Source organism: Lactuca sativa, chromosome 3 (genome assembly GCF_002870075.4).
Source record: "Lactuca sativa cultivar Salinas chromosome 3, Lsat_Salinas_v11, whole genome shotgun sequence".
Classification (NCBI taxonomy): Eukaryota; Viridiplantae; Streptophyta; class Magnoliopsida; order Asterales; family Asteraceae; genus Lactuca; species Lactuca sativa.
The window spans coordinates 166,444,664-166,466,974 of record NC_056625.2 but is presented as its reverse complement, the minus strand read 5'-3'; the positions used below and the strand labels follow the sequence as shown (position 1 = coordinate 166,466,974).

The 22,311-nt window shown below is 38.9% G+C and overlaps 1 protein-coding gene and 1 pseudogene across 1 annotated transcript; both read right to left on the bottom strand.

Annotated features, from left to right (window-relative positions):
- Positions 1–13,562: 13,562 nt before the first annotated feature.
- Positions 13,563–14,402, bottom strand: LOC128132854 (glutathione S-transferase T3-like). Its single transcript, XM_052769849.1, has one exon. The coding sequence runs from the start codon at positions 14,400–14,402 to the stop codon at positions 13,563–13,565; it is 840 nt and encodes a 279-aa protein (XP_052625809.1).
- A 2,579-nt stretch (positions 14,403–16,981) lies between these two features.
- LOC111889987 (elongation factor 2-like) lies at positions 16,982–21,324 on the bottom strand (annotated as a pseudogene).
- Positions 21,325–22,311: the final 987 nt, after the last annotated feature.

The window sequence follows — 22,311 nt, the reverse complement described above, 5'->3', positions numbered from 1 at the left end:
TCACCGCAATAAACGAACAATTTCATACCACTCCTATAATATTCCACACAACTTGTCTCTATTATACTTATTAGGTGTAAGATTCATGTCTTACATAGTTGAATTTATAAGAAAAATAAAAAATATTGAATTATTAAAATTAAAGTGTTTTTCTTTTTTAAATTTAAACAAATAATTTAAATAAATAAACAAAGAAAACTAATGAGTTTTGATTAAGAAAATTTAAAATTAGCAGGAAAGTCAATTAATGAAATTAAAATATCTTTATTATTATATTTATTGCAATTGATACATTTAATAAAAATGAAACAATCACAAACTGCCATGTGAAATTTTTTTAATTGAAAACAACCACAAAATGATATGTGATCAAATCAATATAAATGTGACAAATGGTAAAAAGTTTTTTTATTTATTAGAGATGCTTATTCCATAAAAGAACTCTGTCACATTTTCGTAAATATATAATATATCCCAAAAAATTTCATAAAAGTAATTTATGATTTACAAATATAGACAACAAAGTTAGGTTAAATAACTTAAACATACTTAATAGTTAAGAATTTGGGGATGAGATGATGTGAGTGTAGAGGTCAAAACATCGGATAGAGATGTTGACAGAGCAAGAGGATCTTCAAAGTTTAGAGAGATATTGAGACGAAGATCAATGAAATTGCAAATGATGAGATAAATGAAATCGGCAATAATGAGGGAAAAAATGCATGCTTCAAAGCATATTACATATTATATAGGTTCACAAAAGATTCATGTTTACAAGGGAAATTCAAATGGACATAGTAGTTAAAAAAAACATAGTATTTTCAAGAAACAAAATTCATAGCATTTCATGAAACAAATATTCATAACACATTCAAGACCAAAAACAATAATTCATCGCAGATTCATAACTAAAAGTAAATATTCATAGGCTCATAGTACATTCAATGTACAAATATTCATAGTAATTCAAGAAACAAAGATTACAATCACCACATAGATAAAAAATGTAGTTTTTCTAAGAAGACTGGGAGATGAACCTTGAAAGTAACATAGTGGGTTCAATCAAATTGATGCAAATTTGATGTCGTTATTAATAAGAATGTCGATGACTGCTGAATCGGAGGCTCCCAAATCTCAACTGTTTATCCGTTCCTAAAGGGAAGGCTACTGAATCAAAGAGTTTCAAGAAGCAAAGTGCCAATGTCATGCATCTTTTATAGTCTTTTTATTTAATCTTGTTCGAAGTTGATTGTTGAAGAATCAAAGCAATGAAGCTGTTGAATAAGGAGGTGGTGGTGTGGACCGGTGAAGGAGGGGTTGACAGTGGCATAAAGTGTTCTAAAAAAAAACACCGACAAACTATTCTTCGCCCAAGTATTTTTTCTCAATCTGTGCCTTTATCCTCCGTATTTGTCACACCCCCGAACCAGACGGCGGAAACGTCCGGGGGCTGTCGTGACTCAATTGAATACCATAACATTGAATATATATGAAACATAACAACATTCGTCACCATTCATCAACATAGTACAACCAGTAGTGTTTACATATCATACATTGTTTAAACATTACATTCCCCCAAAAATTAATTTGTTCAATTCATACAAAAATAAACTGCAACCGTCACTGAATATGATTTCCCTTGATTCACTGGTTCCCTGAGAATACAAGTATTTTGAAAAACGTCAACATATGAAATGTTGGTGAGTTCATAAGTTGTATTTGAAAACAATGCTTTGTATCGTTTGAAAACCACCAGAAAATCCGATATTTTCTGAAAATAGTATAGTCAAAAAGGTGTGATGATCCATAAGTATGCCTGTTTGTTTTCTATACTTGTAAAATATTGTTTATTGAAATCGTATGTGTTCCGAATTTGTATGTATTGAAAACCCTAGGAAGACCCGATGTCTTCCTAATTCTTTGAATTCCATGAAAATTACTTGAGACCATTGCAACGCATGAAGTTGTTATTCCAGACGACATTGGATCATTGATGAGCATGACTATCCGCCACAGACACGTGTTACACAAACGACTAGTCTATAGCAATACCAACGATCCCGAAGGCGTCGTCCGTACTAGTCACGCTATCCAACCGTCCTGTTGTCCCACATCCGAAGAGAAGGAGGACACGAAGGCCTCGACGACTCCATTAGCCGGTTGGGGATAAAAAGGTACGAGGGGTCCCAGACCCGCCTCGCAAAAAAAGGCAGACTTTACTAGCGACACTAAAGGACCCTTGGGGACCAGTAGTCTACAGCCATTGAAAGTCCGGTTACGTTGTGTCGGGATGGTAAAACCCAACACCTCGTAAGATGAAGTCTTTGGGCCTTAAGATCAGGTCGTCGGGCTAGCTAGGCTCAACGAACAAGATTTTACACTTGTGGGGCCCAAAGATAGTGCGTAGACGTCTGTGCACATGTATAATGTATTCCGAATCGTTATTTGTATGAATCATAGTATTGTAGTATCATAGTATCGTTGTATTTGTGGTTTCGGATTTTTATTGGTTCGAGACCGAACCAATTCGTTTGACAACGACTTTTGGTATTGTAGTGTATTGTATTTTGTCGATAGTAGTAGTACCATTATTTGATCATATTGCCTGTATAGAATTAGTCTTGGAAATTTTCTGATTTCAGCCCCTCCTCTTTTGTAAAATTTACCTTTTCAACCCTTTATTTAAAATATTTTCCGGTTTGGTATTTAAATCAATTTTCTTGACATTTTAACACCAAAAATTATTGAAATAATCATTTTCCAGCATATTTTCCATAGAAAACAGCTTAAGACCCTGAAAATGCAGTTTTCTTGGTTTTAATCCCTTCTTTTCGCAAATTTGACAATTTTGGCCCAAATGGGAAAATTTTTTTGCAACTTTGGTCCTTTTTAAATTTAAAAAGCATTTTAAACCTTTGAAAAGGATTTGGAACACTTATAGTCCACTGTTTTACAGAAAGTTACAGTTTTGGCCCTCCAAAACAGAAAAATTCGCATAATGGGCCTCATTGGGCCGAAATTTTCATTTTTAGCCCATTAAGCTTGAAATTCATGTTTTTAGTCCTCTAATTAAGTGTAATTCCAGAAATAGTTTTATGGAAACTGTTTTGACACACTTCATCCATCAGAATCTGTGAAATGTCAATTTGAGCCCTTATTTTTGTATTTTTCACATTTTAGGCCCAAAATTTGTGTTTTTAACCCAAAGAAAATTATTACTAAACCACTTAGCCATTTTTCTTGAAACACTTTGTGTTTAGAAATATATTTGAAGCTAAAATCATTTAACACAAGTTATATCTCGGTTTTGATGGGTTTTATGGCTAGATCCAACATTTAAAACACATAAAAGCATACATATAAGCATGGAAATCATACAAGGCATACAAACACATATAGATCTACACTTTCACTTGTATTCCCCCCCCACAAAACTCATAAAAACAGAAAATAGGGGGTATGAAGCTCACCTTGGGGTGTTGATTCGGTTTTTGAAGAAAGATTGGAAGAAATGAAGTGATTTTTGGCCTTTGCACTCCTTGATGAACTTTTCGAGATTATGGGGTTTCTAGAGTGCAAGATCATGATTTTTGCATGGATTAGGAAGAGATGTTTGATAAATAAGGAATACAAGTCATAGATCCAAACAAAACCTTACCTTAGATGATGATTTTTGTGGAAGAACTTCCTTGAATGCTTCCTATTTTTCGAGATTTTGGAGAGGGAAGAAGGGAGTGTTCTTGAGTGAATCTAGAGAGAATTTGAGATATTTTTGGTGTGTGTATGTGTGTATGGCCGAGAGTGAGAGAGAGGAGAGAAGAGAAGTGATATTTGAGGTGATGTGCATGGAGGAATGGGAAATATTGCATGGATATCCTTTGGATAATAATGAGGTGGCATGCATTAAGTCAACACTTCCATTTCTCTTTGGGTTTGGGCCTTTGGGCCGAGATTTTTGAAAGGGAAAAGAAAAATTTGGGCTTTTTCCCTTAAGCCCAAAATTTGAGTTAGTTAGAGTGTGTTTTATGCTTAAAAGAATGTAGTAGGATTTTTATATTTTTATTGGACTAGTTTAGGTTATTCATGTATCAAGGCTTTTAATTCATTTAATTCTAGGCCCAATATGGCCCAAAATGTTAAAATAAATAAGTGTGGTTCCAATTAGAGCCCAATTAGGGTTCTAAGCCCATGATAGTCCAATTGGAAGCTTATTGGTCCATTGGGATCCAATGAGGAAGTTCTAGTCTAAAATAGACTTAACAAGAACTTCTAGGGTCTCCAATTGTTTGATGACTATTTGTGGTACTTGCATGATGTATTTGATTGAAGTTTTTGATTCACATTAACTTGAATATATAGATTACATGGCTCAAAATTTACAGTTGTGACATCATCCCCCCGTTAGAGGGAATTTCGTCCCGAAATTTTGTTTGAAAGCTAGATTTGAGAATGCTAGAATAGGTGAGGGTACTTTTGCTTCATTTGATCTTCGCGTTCCCACGTGAATTCTGGCCCACGCTTTGCGTTCCACCGTACCTTCACGATCGGGATGCGACTCTGCTTAGTACGCTTCACCTCCTTGTCCATGATTTCGATTGGCTCTTCGACGAACAGGAGATTCTCATTGATTTCGATTTCGTCAAGAGGAATGACAAGGGTTTCATCTGATAGGCACTTTTTCAGATTAGAAACATGAAACACGGGGTGTACACCGTTTAGCTCCGCGGGTAGTTGTAGTCTGTATGCTACTGGACCTATTCGGGCGACAATTTCGAAAGGTCCAATGTATCGCGGGTTCAGCTTTCCCCGTTTTCCGAAACGTATAACCCCTTTCCAGGGTGAGACCTTCAACAATACTCGATCACCGACCTGGAATTCTAAGGGCTTTCGCCGTTTATCAGCGTAGCTCTTTTGCCGGTCACGCGATGCCTGTAATCGAGCTTTGATCTGGACAATCTTTTCTGTGGTCTCGCGAATGATTTCCGGTCCTGTCATTGCCCTATTCGACGTATGCGTTCTTGCTAGCTGGGTGTCACCTACTTCAGCCCAACATAACGGTGATCTACATTTACGCCCGTACAGTGCTTCGAAAGGGGCCACCTTAATGCTCGAATGATAACTATTGTTATATGAAAACTCGATCAACGGTAGGTGGGTATCCCAAGACTTTCCGAAGTCTATCACACATGCACGAAGCATGTCTTCAAGCGTCTGAATGGTTCGTTCGCTTTGACCGTCCGTTTGTGGGTGATACGCGGTGCTCATATCAAGATGAGTTCCCATGGCCTTGTGGAGCGACTGCCAAAAGCGTGACGTGAACCTACTGTCCCTATCCGAGATGATAGATTTTGGCACTCCATGCAGTCTTACAATCTCTCGTAGGTACAGACGCGTCAGCCTCTCCATCTTGTAGGACTCTTTGATCGGCAGGAAATGGGCAGATTTCGTCAGTCGGTCGATTATTACCCATATGGTGTCCAGACCGTCCGACGTCTTGGGCAGCTTGGTCACGAAGTCCATAGAAATCCCCTCCCATTTCCACTCAGGGATTGCCGGTTGCTGTAACAATCCGGAAGGTTTCTGGTATTCCACTTTTACTTTGGCACACGTCAGGCACTTACTAACATAAGTTGCGATTTCCGCCTTCATGTTAGGCCACCAATAGTGCTGCTTAATGTCCAAATACATCTTGTCCGAACCAGGATGAATGGAGTATCGTGTCTTGTGGGCTTCCTTCATAACGATCTCCCTGAATCCTCCGATTTTTGGAACCCAAATACGGTTCATGAAGTAGTATACCCCATTCTCTTTGACTTCCAGGTTCTTCTCCATTCCGCGTAATGCCTCGCTAGTTCTATTTTCCGCTTTCATAGCCTCTGCCTGGACTAATGCAATTTGAGCGGTCAGATGAGACTGAATGGTTATCGAGTGCGTTTTCGTACGGCGGTTTGTGTACTCCTTCCGACTTAATGCGTCAGCTACCACGTTGGCCTTGCCTGGATGGTACTTGATCTCGCATTCGTAGTCGTTTAACAACTCCACCCATCTTCGTTGTCTCATGTTCAGCTCCTTCTGATTCAAGATGTGCTGGAGGCTTTTGTGGTCTGTGAAGATGGTGCACTTTGTACCGTACAGGTAGTGCCTCCAAATTTTTAGAGCGAAGACCACAGCTCCCAGTTCTAGGTCGTGGGTTGTGTAATTTACTTCGTGCGTCTTTAGTTGACGGGACGCATATGCTATCACTCTTCCACGTTGCATGAGAACGCAACCTAAGCCTTGATTTGACGCGTCACAGTAAACTACAAAATCTTCCGTTCCTTCGGGTAGAGATAGTACAGGAGCGCTACAAAGAGCTTGCTTCAAGGCTCGAAACGCAATCTCTTGTCGATCTGTCCACTTGAATGGCACACTCTTTTGCGTAAGCAAGGTAAGTGGCTTGGCGATTTTTGAGAAGTTTTGGATGAATCTCCTATAGTAGCCTGCTAGGCCTAAGAACTGACGAATTTCGGTGGGCGTAGTCGGAGTTGCCCATCCTTCCACAGCTTTGACCTTAGAGGGATCCACATGAATTCCATCTTGGCTAACTACGTGCCCTAGAAAATTCACGCTCCGTAGCCAAAACTCACACTTAGAGAGTTTGGCGTAAAGCCTTTCCGATTGCAGCGTTTCTAGGACTTGTCGGAGATGTTGGCCATGCTCCTCTTTGCTTCGAGAATAGACGAGGATGTCATCGATAAACACAATGACGAAGTTGTCCAAGAACGGTCGACAGATTCGGTTCATTAGGTCCATAAATGCGGCGGGTGCATTTGTTAGACCGAAGGGCATTACGACGAATTCATAATGTCCATAGCGGGTTCGGAAAGCGGTTTTAGGAATATCTTCTTCTCGGACCTTGAGTTGATGGTATCCGGACCGTAAATCTATTTTAGAAAAATAGCTAGCTCCTTGGAGCTGGTCGAATAGATCATCGATTCGTGGGAGTGGGTAGCGGTTTTTAACAGTGAGTTTATTCAATTCTCTGTAATCGATGCACATTCTGAAAGATCCGTCCTTCTTCTTGACAAAGAGCACCGGAGCTCCCCATGGCGAGTAGCTAGGTCGGATAAATCCCTTGTCCAGAAGCTCACTGAGTTGGCTGGACAATTCCTGCATTTCAGCAGGTGCCAATCGATATGGTGATTTAGCGAGAGGAGTTGCTCCTGGGACGAGGTCGATTCGGAACTCAACCTGTCTCTCTGGGGGTACTCCTGGAAGATCTTCAGGAAACACGTCCGGGAATTCACACGCTACCGGAATGTCTTGGATGTTAATTTCTTCTTTGGCCTTGTCCACTATGTGGGCCAAGAACGCTAAGTTGTTCTTTCGCAGATGTTTTTGTGCTTTGATGCACGAGATAAGACGAAGATTCGTGCTAGGTTTGTCTCCGTAAATTACTAGGGTTTCGTGATTCGGGAGACGAAGGCGAACGGCCTTCTCGTGGCACATAATCTCAGCATGGTGGGGGCTTAACCAATCCATGCCGATAATCACATCGAAACTCCTAATTGACACTGACATCAGATCTATTCGTAATACGTGTTGGTTAAGGGTTAGGGTACATCCAGTGTAGATTTCCCTAGTGGATTCGGTCTTCCCATTGGCCATTTCCACCGTATAGGTTTCATTTAGCTTTTGGGGTTGTTGTTTTAATAAATGTTTAAACTTCTCGCTTACGAAACTTCGCTCCGCTCCGGTATCAAATAAGATGCATGCATAAGTGTGGTTTAGGAGGAACGTACCGGTCACAACTGCGGGGTCCTGAACTGCATCACTCTGTCCCATAGTCAGCATTCTTCCTGCTCCTCTGTTTCCTGAGTTGTTGTTGTTGTTAGGGCAGTCTCGACGGAAATGTCCCGTCCTTCCACACCCGAAACAGGTGTGGCTAGGCCCTGCGTTGTTGCCGCCGGCATTGGTGTTGTTGGTATTGCGGTGGTTGTTATTGTTGTTCTGGTTGTTTCCCTGACTCTGGTTCTGAGAAGGATAAGTCCTACAGAACCTTGCAGTGTGTCCCCTTCGGTTGCAACTGGTGCAATGGAACTCCCTACATTCTCCTTGGTGATGGAAACCGCACTTGTTGCATTTGGGATGATTGCCGGAATAGGGTCTTGAAGTATTTGAAGCAGCTGAGGCTGGAGCATGTGATGTGACTGGTACCGGCGCAGTGACAGCGTGAACTGCCACCGTTTGCTGCTTTTTAGAGGTCTCGGGACCCTGGCGCCCCTTCCTCTTGTTGTTCCATCCTTTCTTACCATCACTCTCCTTCTTCTTCTCAGTCTCTACCGGTTTCTCGCCCTTTTTGTGGTTATGATCATATAGCCTCTTTGCCAATCTCTTCGCACTGTCAAAAGTTTCAGGGTTCGCAGCTATCACATTCCCTTGAATGGGGGATGTCAGTCCCCAGATGAATCGTTCAATCTTCTTTCCCTCTGATGTGATCATACCCGGGCACAACAGAGATAGTTCGCTGAATCTCGATATGTAAGCATCGATGTTCCCATTCTGCACCGTGAGATTCCATAGTTCCTGCTCCATCTTCTGTATTTCGCCTCGGGGGCAGTACTCAGCCGTCAACATCTCTTTCATCTCTGCCCAGGGAATAGAGTTGGCGACAGGGAGTGTCATAGCTTCCACATGACCATTCCACCAAGTGAGTTCTTGGTCCATAAAAGTGCAGGCCGCGAACTTCACTTTCATCTGCTCGGGGCACTCGCATATCTCGAATACCGACTCTACCTTCTCGATCCATCGCTTTAGGGCGATCACTCCTCCGGTACCGTTGAAAGTTCGGGGTTTAGCGTTCGCAAAATCCTTGTAGGTGCACGTTTTAGTGAGTCCTTGGTTCGTCCCGTTGTTCGAACTTCCGGATCCTTGCCCGTTACCTCCTCCGTTGTTCCCTCGGTGAAGTTGTGCCATAGCCGCTGTGACTGCAGCAGACACGGCTGCCTGGAAAGCAGTGGAGTCAACTTCCGGCGGGGTTGGTTCGGGATTTCCGCGAGTAGCTGGGCGAGGCATCTTTCTGTCACGAAACGGAAAGATGTTGAGTGTACGTGGTTTCCGTGAGGTGGCGACTCTACTAACTAGGTGTATGGTGCGAACCTAAACATTACTATCATCAAGCATGCAATCATAATGTCTCAACACATAGCAACTGAGAATAATTTAGCAAAACACCCAAAAGTTTATTAATATTATCCGCATTTAGCACAAGAAAATTTGCTCGTAGGAGCATACACTATTCCGACAGCATAACGGCTCCATGAGTAGTGTAGTCACTTAAACATAGAGCCGGAGTACATAATATAGTTCCTAATAACCTACTATGATAAGTCTATTCCTAGCCGCGATGAGCTGCGTCAGGAGGTGGTGCCGAAGATGTGGATGCTCCCTGAAGACGAGCCACTAGGCGTTCTGCATCCTGAAGTCGAGATTCCCACCTTACCTGCCTCATGTGAAACTCCCGGAGGACGTCACGCGTCTCCTGCTCCGCACGCTCGACTCTAGTCCACAACTGGCGTACTTGATCAGCAGTGCCCTGAGCAAGGTCGCCGGTGTCCCGTAGTCGTCTCACCATGACTGGTAGAGCTCGGTCGGCCGGTCCTCCATCCCTCAAGTCGAAGAACTCACGTGACATGCCAAACGGGGGTCGCTGTCCCTGATGTCTGCTCCATCTCCAAAGATCAATGCCCCAAGGAGGGGTAGGTCCAGTGGGTCCCACACGATATGCAGGCACCCTGATCGGGTAAGGGGGGTCGATGACCTCGGACTCTGCATCCGAATCACCCCCTTCGCTGTCATCGAGCTCCTCTTCGAAAGGTTCTTCGTCTTCTTCGGGTTCGACAGGCTCTCCCTCGACCTCCGCCTCCGGTTCCCCGTCAGATTCCTCTTCGGGGTCCTCCTCAGGTTCTTCTTCAGGCTCTTCCTCAGGCTCCTCCTCCTCCTCTAGCCAGCCGTTGTTTCCCTGATTAGGGAAGTAGGGGTCTCCCGGGTGATGAAAGCCAGCCATGCTGTCTGCGCGAGTACGTAAATATGCTACATTATCCTAGGATGCTATGTCTATCATACATACTAAGCAAACATTCTCTTTTTGGGTGATAAAAGGTATAGTGTTAGGTGCCCTGGCTATCCCGATCTCATCAAGACGTGTGTTAATTTCACCTTGGAGAGAATGTAGTTGATCAGGCTACATTCACTCCTTGGTATCACTAAGAACAGTCCCGAATTAACCGAGATACCAGTGTTATTGTGTTTGATTCAGCGTTGGATCTTTATTCCTAATGCAAGTAAGTGTGTTTTATTTACTTGTTCTGTTCAGAGTTATGTTAGTCCCTCTTTTTGGTTTATAGTTGCATATCAATGTATGGCTCGACATGCTAGTTCACTATAAACAAAGCTCTGATACCAACCTGTCACACCCCCGAACCAGACGGCGGAAACGTCCGGGGGCTGTCGTGACTCAATTGAATACCATAACATTGAATATATATGAAACATAACAACATTCGTCACCATTCATCAACATAGTACAACCAGTAGTGTTTACATATCATACATTGTTTAAACATTACATTCCCCCAAAAATTAATTTGTTCAATTCATACAAAAATAAACTGCAACCGTCACTGAATATGATTTCCCTTGATTCACTGGTTCCCTGAGAATACAAGTATTTTGAAAAACGTCAACATATGAAATGTTGGTGAGTTCATAAGTTGTATTTGAAAACAATGCTTTGTATCGTTTGAAAACCACCAGAAAATCCGATATTTTCTGAAAATAGTATAGTCAAAAAGGTGTGATGATCCATAAGTATGCCTGTTTGTTTTCTATACTTGTAAAATATTGTTTATTGAAATCGTATGTGTTCCGAATTTGTATGTATTGAAAACCCTAGGAAGACCCGATGTCTTCCTAATTCTTTGAATTCCATGAAAATTACTTGAGACCATTGCAACGCATGAAGTTGTTATTCCAGACGACATTGGATCATTGATGAGCATGACTATCCGCCACAGACACGTGTTACACAAACGACTAGTCTATAGCAATACCAACGATCCCGAAGGCGTCGTCCGTACTAGTCACGCTATCCAACCGTCCTGTTGTCCCACATCCGAAGAGAAGGAGGACACGAAGGCCTCGACGACTCCATTAGCCGGTTGGGGATAAAAAGGTACGAGGGGTCCCAGACCCGCCTCGCAAAAAAAGGCAGACTTTACTAGCGACACTAAAGGACCCTTGGGGACCAGTAGTCTACAGCCATTGAAAGTCCGGTTACGTTGTGTCGGGATGGTAAAACCCAACACCTCGTAAGATGAAGTCTTTGGGCCTTAAGATCAGGTCGTCGGGCTAGCTAGGCTCAACGAACAAGATTTTACACTTGTGGGGCCCAAAGATAGTGCGTAGACGTCTGTGCACATGTATAATGTATTCCGAATCGTTATTTGTATGAATCATAGTATTGTAGTATCATAGTATCGTTGTATTTGTGGTTTCGGATTTTTATTGGTTCGAGACCGAACCAATTCGTTTGACAACGACTTTTGGTATTGTAGTGTATTGTATTTTGTCGATAGTAGTAGTACCATTATTTGATCATATTGCCTGTATAGAATTAGTCTTGGAAATTTTCTGATTTCAGCCCCTCCTCTTTTGTAAAATTTACCTTTTCAACCCTTTATTTAAAATATTTTCCGGTTTGGTATTTAAATCAATTTTCTTGACATTTTAACACCAAAAATTATTGAAATAATCATTTTCCAGCATATTTTCCATAGAAAACAGCTTAAGACCCTGAAAATGCAGTTTTCTTGGTTTTAATCCCTTCTTTTCGCAAATTTGACAATTTTGGCCCAAATGGGAAATTTTTTTTGCAACTTTGGTCCTTTTTAAATTTAAAAAGCATTTTAAACCTTTGAAAAGGATTTGGAGCACTTATAGTCCACTGTTTTACAGAAAGTTACAGTTTTGGCCCTCCAAAACAGAAAAATTCGCATAATGGGCCTCATTGGGCCGAAATTTTCATTTTTAGCCCATTAAGCTTGAAATTCATGTTTTTAGTCCTCTAATTAAGTGTAATTCCAGAAATAGTTTTATGGAAACTGTTTTGACACACTTCATCCATCAGAATCTGTGAAATGTCAATTTGAGCCCTTATTTTTGTATTTTTCACATTTTAGGCCCAAAATTTGTGTTTTTAACCCAAAGAAAATTATTACTAAACCACTTAGCCATTTTTCTTGAAACACTTTGTGTTTAGAAATATATTTGAAGCTAAAATCATTTAACACAAGTTATATCTCGGTTTTGATGGGTTTTATGGCTAGATCCAACATTTAAAACACATAAAAGCATACATATAAGCATGGAAATCATACAAGGCATACAAACACATATAGATCTACACTTTCACTTGTATTCCCCCCCCACAAAACTCATAAAAACAGAAAATAGGGGGTATGAAGCTCACCTTGGGGTGTTGATTCGGTTTTTGAAGAAAGATTGGAAGAAATGAAGTGATTTTTGGCCTTTGCACTCCTTGATGAACTTTTCGAGATTATGGGGTTTCTAGAGTGCAAGATCATGATTTTTGCATGGATTAGGAAGAGATGTTTGATAAATAAGGAATACAAGTCATAGATCCAAACAAAACCTTACCTTAGATGATGATTTTTGTGGAAGAACTTCCTTGAATGCTTCCTATTTTTCGAGATTTTGGAGAGGGAAGAAGGGAGTGTTCTTGAGTGAATCTAGAGAGAATTTGAGATATTTTTGGTGTGTGTATGTGTGTATGGCCGAGAGTGAGAGAGAGGAGAGAAGAGAAGTGATATTTGAGGTGATGTGCATGGAGGAATGGGAAATATTGCATGGATATCCTTTGGATAATAATGAGGTGGCATGCATTAAGTCAACACTTCCATTTCTCTTTGGGTTTGGGCCTTTGGGCCGAGATTTTTGAAAGGGAAAAGAAAAATTTGGGCTTTTTCCCTTAAGCCCAAAATTTGAGTTAGTTAGAGTGTGTTTTATGCTTAAAAGAATGTAGTAGGATTTTTATATTTTTATTGGACTAGTTTAGGTTATTCATGTATCAAGGCTTTTAATTCATTTAATTCTAGGCCCAATATGGCCCAAAATGTTAAAATAAATAAGTGTGGTTCCAATTAGAGCCCAATTAGGGTTCTAAGCCCATGATAGTCCAATTGGAAGCTTATTGGTCCATTGGGATCCAATGAGGAAGTTCTAGTCTAAAATAGACTTAACAAGAACTTCTAGGGTCTCCAATTGTTTGATGACTATTTGTGGTACTTGCATGATGTATTTGATTGAAGTTTTTGATTCACATTAACTTGAATATATAGATTACATGGCTCAAAATTTACAGTTGTGACAGTATTACTTCAGCTCGTCTCGGTGGTAAATTTTCTTCGTTTGTTGTAAGAATTGCCAAATCCTACGACATGCGATCTTCTTGGGCTTCTTGACGAAGGAAATCCAAATGCTCCCGTTGCAATTCGTATCTTCTATTTGCGATTTCCGTGTGGGCGTCGAATTTTTTTTTTCATTTCCTCGTGCTCTCGAAGACGACTTTCATTCTTCTCCGCATGTCGTTGAGCGCGTTTCGCTTTTTCGCGCCCCATAGGTCGTCGTGGCGGAGAGATTTCCTCGATGTCGTCAAACTTGTCCTGGATCTCATCGGTGTCCGCGTTGAGGTCGATGTTCGTGCGTCCGTCGGAAACATCAACCGAACCCGAACCACGAGACCTTTTGGATTGTTGTTCCGATGATGTTGGCGTTTTCATCCATTTTGGATCTTTCCTCACTAACTCCCATACTTTTTCATACTTAAATACGTGCCCCATTTGCACGTGATATTCCTCCATCGCGACTCTAAACACATCGAAATCATTGGCACCACTCTGACGTTGCGAAGAAAGTTTGTTGTATATGGAATTGAATTTGGTGCACTTCCGGCTAATTTGAGTCCATTTGCCCCTAAGCATATCATTATTGCGATACGTGTCACCCTTGTTCAAAATTGTGCGGAATTTGACGATTACAGCATCCCAAAAAGCAACTCTCTTCATATCGTTCCCCATAGTTGGTTGTTTTGAAGTACCGCACCAAGCCGTCGCCAACGCATGCTCTTCCTCCGGTGTCCACCATGTTGGAGGTGTTTCCGTTTCGTCCGTCCCGACAACGACCTCTTTCCCTTTCTTTTTTGGTCTCCCTTTTTTTTCCCGATGCTCTCTTACTACCACCAGCTTGTGTCTCGACAACGGGTTCTTGCGTGGGTGTGGGTTGTGTGACTGTTTGGCGCATGGGACCGAATGTGGTAAAAAGGTTTTGTTGAATGTTTGCATTTTGTTGCATAAATGGCGAGGTAGGGAATTGTAGTGGGGGTCAGACGGGATTGAAAAAATTGTCGGAATATGGAATTTGTGGTGAGTTTTGGGAGGTTAGAAGGTTCATGTATCCCTCATATCCCACAAAACCTAATGGAGTGGATGTGTTTGTCTTCGGAGGAGGGGTATTCGGATTTTGATCCATAGTGGTATTTTTTGTTTTGAATAAAGTAGAGATAGATATAGAGAAATAGATAGAGATATAGAGAAATAGAGATAAATATAGAGAAATAGAAGTATATAGTTATATAGTTTAACTTTTTAAAGTAGTAATTTTTTTTTTCAAATCAACGGTAATATTACCGTTTTTCAACGGAAGTAATTCACAACGGTCAAAATAATCGTGTTACAACTCGTTACCATGGTCATGGCTTATGGCGTAACGCCCCATAACGACTAGTTGGGGCAGTGTTCCGCGTTATGGCGCGTGCCACGTCATATAACGCGTTCTCCGCGTTGCCCACACCGAAGCGTCTTATTTATTATGTGAAAAAAAAACTTTTCCAACCTTAAATGACATTCCATTTTTTTAAACATATGAACTTTTGCGTAATAAAAAACGTTTAAACTTCTAATAGATGATATGTCAATTTACAAAAAGACAAGATACAAAAAGTTTTTGAACAGATCCAAACATTTAGATCTTTATACATTAAAAAACTATGTTAAAACTCATGTACTATACGGGTGACAAGTTAAAATAACATAGATAATAATAATAATAATAATAATAATAATAATAATAATAATAATAATAATAAACAGTTAACCATAACCTTGCAAGCACTTCTTTGTAGACAACTAAATCTAAAAAATGAACAAAAATACATAAGTAAAAAATATATATCTTACAATAATATTTCTTTGGTGGTGTGTACATCATGCAATGATAGTTGTACAAACGTTATTGGACTGAGATCGGGACTTATGTGAAGAGAAAAATATTTACAATATTTCTCACTCAAAAGGTGAGGCAACTTGCTCTCTATCTCTAATATGCGGAAAAGACGTGAATATCCTCTTTATCCTTATCATGATGAAAATGAAAACAGAAAAAATAGTAAAAATGGATAATGACAAAAACATGTAAAACTGGAAAATGGTAAATACATGTGAAACTCACAATCTCAAAGTAGGATGCTATTTAACAGATTTCCAACTTCAAAATCTATCAAAAATAGTAACCTACTTAAAAAATCTTGAAATAAAGTGTTTATTTGGTGCTTTTGTCAAAAAGCAAATAGAAAAGTAGCAATTTGGTCATTTTTCCAAAAACAAAAAGGGGCAAGTTGGTCTTTTTTGTAGATAACTGAAATGTGTCATTTTTTTCTTCAGAAAACAGAAAAGTAGCAATTGCCGATTTGGACATTTTTTTCGAATTTTAGTTCTCTTGTGGACTTTTTTCTTTCCACGAGTTTTGACAACCGTTTTGATCATTTTTTACCCGAGAACATAGAACTTGCCAGTTTTGCTAGAGAACTGAAACACGAAAAAAAATATGTTGTAATTTTTTTTATAAGGACTATTTAAAAAGAGAATACCTACAAATATTCCAAGGGTTGCAACTGAAAATTTGCCGGTATAGAAAAAAGATTCGCATTTTTGGTCCTTATTACGTGTTCCAGCACCGTTTTCATGCTAAATACAACATAGATTTGCAAGTATTTAGTCATTTTTCAGCAAAAGACATACACATGAAAGTACAGTGTTATAATCAACCACTAAATGAAAGTATGTTTTTATAATGACAGCAATGTACTTTAATATATATTTTCTGAATACAAGATCATATTTTCATTCATAGATCAAAATCATTATGAAATAACAAAATAAGGACACAAAGTTGCAAAATGCATCCAATCATGACATTGTACTTTCACTTATTTTCTTACAGTGACATTCTAGTTTGAAAATTATAACCAACAACTACAATGAAAATTTGTTTTGTATCCTTATCTAAAAGAATTAACTGATATAGACCTTGTTTAAGTAACCATGGAGTTGTAACACTTAAGAAGGACCAAAAATGAAAATAGCAATGTGTATTTTTTGTTTCTTTTCTGATTACAGGGTATTCTATTTTTCTAACTGGACCAAAAATGTCATAGTAAATCATGGATAAAGTTGAATGATCATCAAACTCTTGATACATATAAGTTGTTATTTGAACAACCTAAACTAATAAACATGTTATTTGTTTTGAACAAAATGAAAAAATCTTCTAAAATTCAAGGATATAAAACATTGTTTTAACATTAATATCTACAAAATATAGTCCTTTGTCACACGAGATACGATTGGATTATAAAAAATCAGTTAGTTAGAATTTGTTATTACAGTTTGTTGTCTTCTCTGTTACTTACACAAGTTTTATAAAGATGTTAGATGGTGTAAACTTTCAGTCTAACGAAATCAGTTCATATTTTCATCTTTCTTACTCTATAATATTAATCAAAGTACAAAATAAAGAAAGAAAAATTCAGATAAATGAAACATAAGTGAATGAACACCTGACCAAAGGAGAAATGAGAGTGAAGTAACACCAATTTTTAACAGGAACCATCCACATATATAATAGCAATCAAGTAATTAGAGAAAACAACAAAAGTAGCAACCAATTTTTTGAGTGTATACAAACTTAAATCTAACCAATTATAACAAATGTCATTCAAACATAAAGTAATTTTCACGGCTATAACTAGGTAAATCGTTCAAAGTATAATGCTTTAATAATCTAGTAATAAATAGAAAAATGAAAGTAGGATGCTAAAACAAACAAATAAATAAACGATGATTTTTAAAAAAATTTAAACCCGATATGCTACTGCAAGGGTTCACGCCTGCTTACAACTTGTCCTCAAAGTCAGACAACGGTGTCATCTGCTCGTTTAGTCCTTTCCTCTTGCGAATTTGGGTCATAAGCGCATGCGCATATGAACCAACCTCCAACGGGTCCGAACGCATCACAGACCAAAATTCGAACACACATTGTGGGATAAGCTTCACCGAAGTAGCCTCCTCCAAATCAGCTGAAAATCCAAAGGACTTTAGCACAGGAACATATGCCCATATGTCATACACCATTTTCCCCGGCCTATTAACTTTTTTCTTTTCATGCACAAATCCACCCCTTTTTCTCACCAATTTGCAGCTCTTGTCAACCTCTTCTTCAGATGATGCTTGAAACTCAACCACGTAATACGGTTGCATAAACCGCGGTTGCGCAGTCAGTTGAGACGCGTATATCGCACGCTTGGCAGCCTCGACCATCTCGCTTCCATCAAGGTGGGACGCATCATCATGAAGTACCGCATCACGCACCTCAAAAGATATACACTTCATTGGCTCATTAGCTAAAGCACCTTTTTTAGATGCCTCCTGAAAACCAGCAACAATATAATCTTCAATTTCTTTCAAGGACTTATCTTCCTTACACATATCGACAACCATGTTTTGCCCATTTGTTTCGGGACCGAAACACCAGATATTCTTTCCGAGATATTTTTCCAAACCGTATTCTTCAGAGAGAATCCTTCCACGAACGTCTGGGTCGTCAAACGGACCAACTTCCCCAATTTCTATCGCGTAACCTAAACTATCATCAAGTGATCTTGCTTTCATGAACAATTGGTTATTTCCATTTCGAGACTTAGTCATAACCAGATGTGAGGATTTCTCAACAACAGTTTCATATAACGACACAAAAGGGTCGGAAACAAGGATTTCCACCCCACCCATATAATCTTCCGCCAAATCCTTCGAACATATTGCCAAATTCATTTCCCCCACAACACCAATAGTATAATCGCCAGATTCTTCACGCGTGTACCCAACCAAAGGGTCGGATTTGGCCAGACTCCTTAAACCCTTAAGAAGTTTTGGGAGTTCGGATTCAACCTTACACTGTACTATAACACGGACAACCGGGGACACCGAGAACTTCATGCCGCAAATCGGGTACGCCTCGGTTTCTTTCTCATGTGTTAGTGTTGCACTTCCGGTGGTGATGAATTCATCCAAACCAAACAACGCGACTGTATTTCCACATGGAACATCTTTAATGGTTTCTTGTTTTTTCCCCATACAAATAGCGGTTCTTTCAACACTTTCAACATACATATCCTTGTCTTCACCGTCGACATAGCCAGAAGGCCTAGAACCCATGATCCTGACATTCAAACCAGCTGAAATCCGACCTGCGAAAACCCGACCTAAAGCAAAAAACCGACTCTTGTCATCGGATGTAGGAATCATTTTCGATACATAGAGCATGAGAGGGCCATCGGGATCACAATTTCTTATAGCAGTAGCATACGGATCATCCAAAGGGCCTTTATATAGATTTTCAACCCGGTATCTTTGAGCAGTCTGGGGTGAAGGCAAATGAAATATCATCATTTCAAGTAAAGGAGTTGCAATCGGAAGCCATTTCTGCATGATGCATTTCATCAATGCCTCACCCATCAACTCATCCTCTTCATTATTCATCGTGACACCGATTTGAGTCAACATACCACGTAATTGATCCTTCTGGTCATTCATAATTGCCTCAATTACCTTCTTAATGGGTTCATAACAGAACTTAACAAACCCACGTGTGCAAGTTGCAGATCCTGTACTCTTTGTGGTCCACGCTTTGGTTTTCGAGTCATAATAGTTCTCACCCCAAAGTTTTCTCATCCACGTCGACTCATCGACACCAGATATAGACGCGTATATTTTCGCGATATTTGACAATGTAAATCCCCATCCGTAGAGCCCAGATGAAAACACGACATTACCTTTCGTTGGGCACACCTTGACATCACCTAAAACCTTGTCCTCAAAGGGCTTCATGTACTCATTAAACTATTCAATGACATTTAGGAAAGTTTGATAGGCTTCTTCACCACCAACTTGGAGTTCAAGGAAACAACGATCCATTTTGTTGAGGGCCAATACAGGTGGGATTCTCTCACCGAGTGCGAGGCGAAGCGCGTTTCTTGTTTGGATGCAAACGCCATCGATACAGTCGACAACGACAAGAGCGCCGTCGGTGATACGGAGGGCAGCGGTGAGTTCGGATGAAAAGTCAACGTGCCCGGGTGAGTCAATGAGATTGATGAGGTACTCATTTCCATTACGTTCTCCTTTGAAGGCTTCAAGGGCTACATCGGTCATTTTATAGTAGAGGGAAATCCCGGATGACTTTATGGTCATACCACGTTGTGCCTCGTCCTCACGGGTGTAGGTCATGTGGATATCGTCATCACATGGGATGATGCCCGCAGCAGTCGCAAGAGAATCAATCAAAGTGGATTTTCCTGTTGATGTTAACATTAAAAGATGAATGATAATTAATAAAGTTAACAAAAATGAAATAGGTGTAACAAAAAATGACTTGAGATGTTATACTACCATGTCCAAGTTGTCCAACAACAGACATGTTACGGATGTTATCCTTCAAGTCCATAGCCCTATGAAGATCATCAACATTAAACTTTATCGGTTGTTGCGATGGGTTGCAAGCCATTTTATAAGGGGGTGCACTTTTTTGGAATGCTTGTAACATAAATCCTGCAAGAAAAATAGCAAAGGTTGAATTAGTTATCCAAAGCAATTTTGCTAATACACATATAAATAGGTTACACGAGGTAATTAGTGGACTTGAGAATTATACTTTTCTTTATCTTGAAGTTACAAATAATCCCAAGTTTCATTGTGAAATATACAAACATAATCTTGGAAGCTCTCTTTCGAAAAAACATAATCGTGGAAGTTAAAAACAATCCCATGTATTAACTAAGGATTAGGAGCTATTGCTATTGCTATTTGCTACACATGCTGTATGGTTGTATGCATATTATGTATTGTTTTGAGCATTTAGTATAAATCTATTAAGCTAATTCCTCATATAACCTTCCTAAAGAACCATAATGTCACTTATAGCAGGTTTCAACTACATCGAGTTTGTTTTCTAAAAGGAAAATGTCAATGAGGCCCTATGAACTATCATATATCATGTTTTGGTTTAAAATGTCACTTATGTCTTTTTTGTAGTTTAGTGGCATAAACTAGATTTTTTTGGGTTAAAATGATCATTTTCATAAAAATGAAGGTGTAATCGATTACCCCTTAGCCTTGTCATCAATGACTGCCAGAAATGCATAATTGATCTTCTTCCACCACCACCTCCAATATAATCTACCTCCAGTCACCACCACCGTCAACCTTCCACCACCACCTTCACCATAGTCCCTTACCTTTCGCCTTCTTCAACCACCTCCATCCTTAAAAAACCCAATGGTTGAAAACAGTCAAAACACAGAATAAAAGAAAGTGATTTCAGGAAAAATGTCACAGCTTTTATGGGTTTCTTTCGTGCTTCTATGAAATAAAACGAAGACTCTCCCTTCTAATTCATAATTTCCTTAAAATCTTGGTCCATAAAACAACTCAATGATTAATTTCTATCAATCGTAACAGCAATAATTCGATTTGCTTCATTCAAATGCTTCAAAACAGCAAAAAAGCTTGAATTTAACGCCATTGTGATCCCATGTAAGTGTATCTGCATTTCAGGGGTTGAATCTTATAGAAAATGAGTCATTCACATCGTTTCATCAAGATTACACCACACAATTTTGGAAATCGACTTAAGAGTTCGGAATCGAAGCCCTGAGATCGCCAATTTTACCCATTTGTATCGCTTGGATATGGAATACGGATGAACAACAACCCATATTTCAATCGGATCTCTCCCGCAACTCTCTATTGTTGATCTCTGTCTTTCAATCTGACTTCTTAATCGATATCCCTCTCTCCCTCTCAATCTATCTTCTGGTCGTTCTGTTTTACGGTGTAAGCTTTGTTTTCGCTGCTTTCAGATCGAATAAAGATTGTGGAAAAATATTAACTTTAATTTCAAGTGAAAAAAAAAATGAACATGTAAAAATTAACTTTAATCCTCTAAACTATAAGAAAATAATATTAAGAAGCTTTTAAAATGAAATAAAACGGTTTATAAGACTATAATTATATATATCCACTGCTTCCTCACCGCAATAAACGAACAATTTCATACCACTCCTATAATATTCCACACAACTTGTCTCTATTATACTTATTAGGTGTAAGATTCATGTCTTACATAGTTGAATTTATAAGAAAAATAAAAAATATTGAATTATTAAAATTAAAGTGTTTTTCTTTTTTAAATTTAAACAAATAATTTAAATAAATAAACAAAGAAAACTAATGAGTTTTGATTAAGAAAATTTAAAATTAGCAGGAAAGTCAATTAATGAAATTAAAATATCTTTATTATTATATTTATTGCAATTGATACATTTAATAAAAATGAAACAATCACAAACTGCCATGTGAAATTTTTTTAATTGAAAACAACCACAAAATGATATGTGATCAAATCAATATAAATGTGACAAATGGTAAAAAGTTTTTTTATTTATTAGAGATGCTTATTCCATAAAAGAACTCTGTCACATTTTCGTAAATATATAATATATCCCAAAAAATTTCATAAAAGTAATTTATGATTTACAAATATAGACAACAAAGTTAGGTTAAATAACTTAAACATACTTAATAGTTAAGAATTTGGGGATGAGATGATGTGAGTGTAGAGGTCAAAACATCGGATAGAGATGTTGACAGAGCAAGAGGATCTTCAAAGTTTAGAGAGATATCGAGACGAAGATCAATGAAATTGCAAATGATGAGATAAATGAAATTGGCAATAATGAGGGAAAAAAATGCATGCTTCAAAGCATATTACATATTATATAGGTTCACAAAAGATTCATGTTTACAAGGGAAATTCAAATGGACATAGTAGTTAAAAAAAACATAGTATTTTCAAGAAACA